Source organism: Hyaena hyaena, unplaced genomic scaffold (assembly GCF_003009895.1).
Source record: "Hyaena hyaena isolate Hyena2069 unplaced genomic scaffold, ASM300989v1 scaffold_67, whole genome shotgun sequence".
Taxonomy (NCBI): Eukaryota; Metazoa; Chordata; class Mammalia; order Carnivora; family Hyaenidae; genus Hyaena; species Hyaena hyaena.
In genome coordinates, this window is record NW_024080699.1 from 4,276,654 (window position 1) to 4,278,339 (window position 1,686).

The 1,686-nt window shown below is 44.0% G+C and overlaps 1 protein-coding gene across 1 annotated transcript in view; it reads left to right on the forward strand.

Annotated features, from left to right (window-relative positions):
* GOLGA5 (golgin A5) overlaps nucleotides 1-1,686 on the forward strand; it is a 37,623-nt gene that overhangs the window by 28,813 nt on the left and 7,124 nt on the right. The window contains 1 exon segment of the mRNA XM_039232522.1: nucleotides 1,281-1,506. Coding sequence (XP_039088453.1) covers nucleotides 1,281-1,506 — 226 coding nt within the window.

Genomic DNA, 1,686 nt, shown 5'->3' on the forward strand with positions numbered 1-1,686 from the left:
TCTCTCTCTCTCTCTCTCTCTCTCTCAAAATAAATAAACATTAAAAAAAAATTTTTTTTTTAACAGTTGGAGGGGTTCCTCGGTGGCTCAGTCAGTTAAGCATCCTACTTGGGCTCAGGTCATGATCTCACGGTTTGTGGGTTTGAGCCCCGCGTCAGGCTCTGTGCTGACAGCCAGCTCAGAGCCTGGAGCCTGCTTCAGATTCTGTGTCTCCCTCTCTCTCTGCCTCTCCCCTGCTCATGCTCTGTCTCTCTCTGTCTCAAAAATAAACTATAAAAAAAAAAAAAAAAGAGTTGGAAACAGCTGATTTCAGTGTTCCATTCTTCCCTCACCTGCCTTTGTGAGGTGCCTAAATGGCAACATGACTTACTAGCAGAAAGTCAAAGAAAGGAGCATAAACCACCAAACTGGTTTAATCCTTAGATAAACATTCCTGTATTTATTAAATGTTTATTGAGTGCTTACTAAGCCTTAAGATACTGTGCTGTTTTTCTTAATTAAGAATTCACCTTAGGAGGCCATCTCTTAAATTTTCATCTAAGTGGAGCAGAGGAAAATCTTTGTCTCATAAAGGAAAGTTGATTTATATGCTTTAAAAAGAAATCAGCGTCTTAATACCTTGCCAAGAAACAACCACTCATAAGTGAGTGGCCACATAAGCACATAAGTAGGTGCTCAAAACCATCAGGCCTCAAGGGAACACAAATTAAAACTTCTGTGGGACGCACCTCTGCTGACTACACCACAAGAGCAGTCGGTGAGCGTGCCCCTGCACACCGCGTATGGTGCGGGGTAGCGAGGCGTCCAGAGCCAGAGCACCAGGAAACTGCAGAGCAGAGCTGAAAACCTCATGCTGTGGTCTTTGCATTGTACCACAGCTGCTGAGTTGTGGAGGGTTTTGAATCCAGATTGAGAAGTTCAAACAGCATCATAGATCATGGATTATGGATCGGTGCTTTCAAATATTTATGATCATGAGGCCATAGTAAGAAGTAAAGTATACATTGTTTCTCAGTACTCACGTGTACTTAGAAATACACAGTTGAAACCGAAGTTTCACAAAACAGTACTCTCACATACTGTGTGCTGTGTATTCTGTCCCCTACAATGTGGCCCCGCCAAGCTGGGTTTGTGGCCCAATACTACAGGTTGAAAATCTCTTCTGTAGCAGTGAAAGGATGGTAGAGTTTTGAGAAGTTGATTCTTGCCACACTTTACATGTGGGAATATTGTGTAACTTTAGTTTTATATAATAATTTTATGAACACTTTGCCTTTCAGCTTACTAATAAAACTTTAAGCAGCAGCAGTCAGTCCGAGCTAGAAAACCGACTCCATCAGCTAACAGAGACTCTCATCCAGAAGCAGACCATGCTGGAGAGTCTCAGCACAGAGAAGAACTCTCTGGTCTTTCAGCTGGAGCGCCTGGAGCAGCAGGTGAACTCGGCCAGCGGGGGCAGCAACAGCGGCTCTTCCATTAACATGCCTGGAGTTGACAATGGCGAAGGTAACAGAGACAGGAATTTCTGGCCATGTGTAGCAACATGGATGGACCTTGAGGGTGTTATGCTGAGTGAAATAAGTCAGGCAGAGAAGGACAAATATCATATGTTTGCACGTATAGGAGGATTAGGAGGAACTTGACGGAGGAACAAGGGGGAGAAGAAGGGGGGAAATGGTGGGGGAA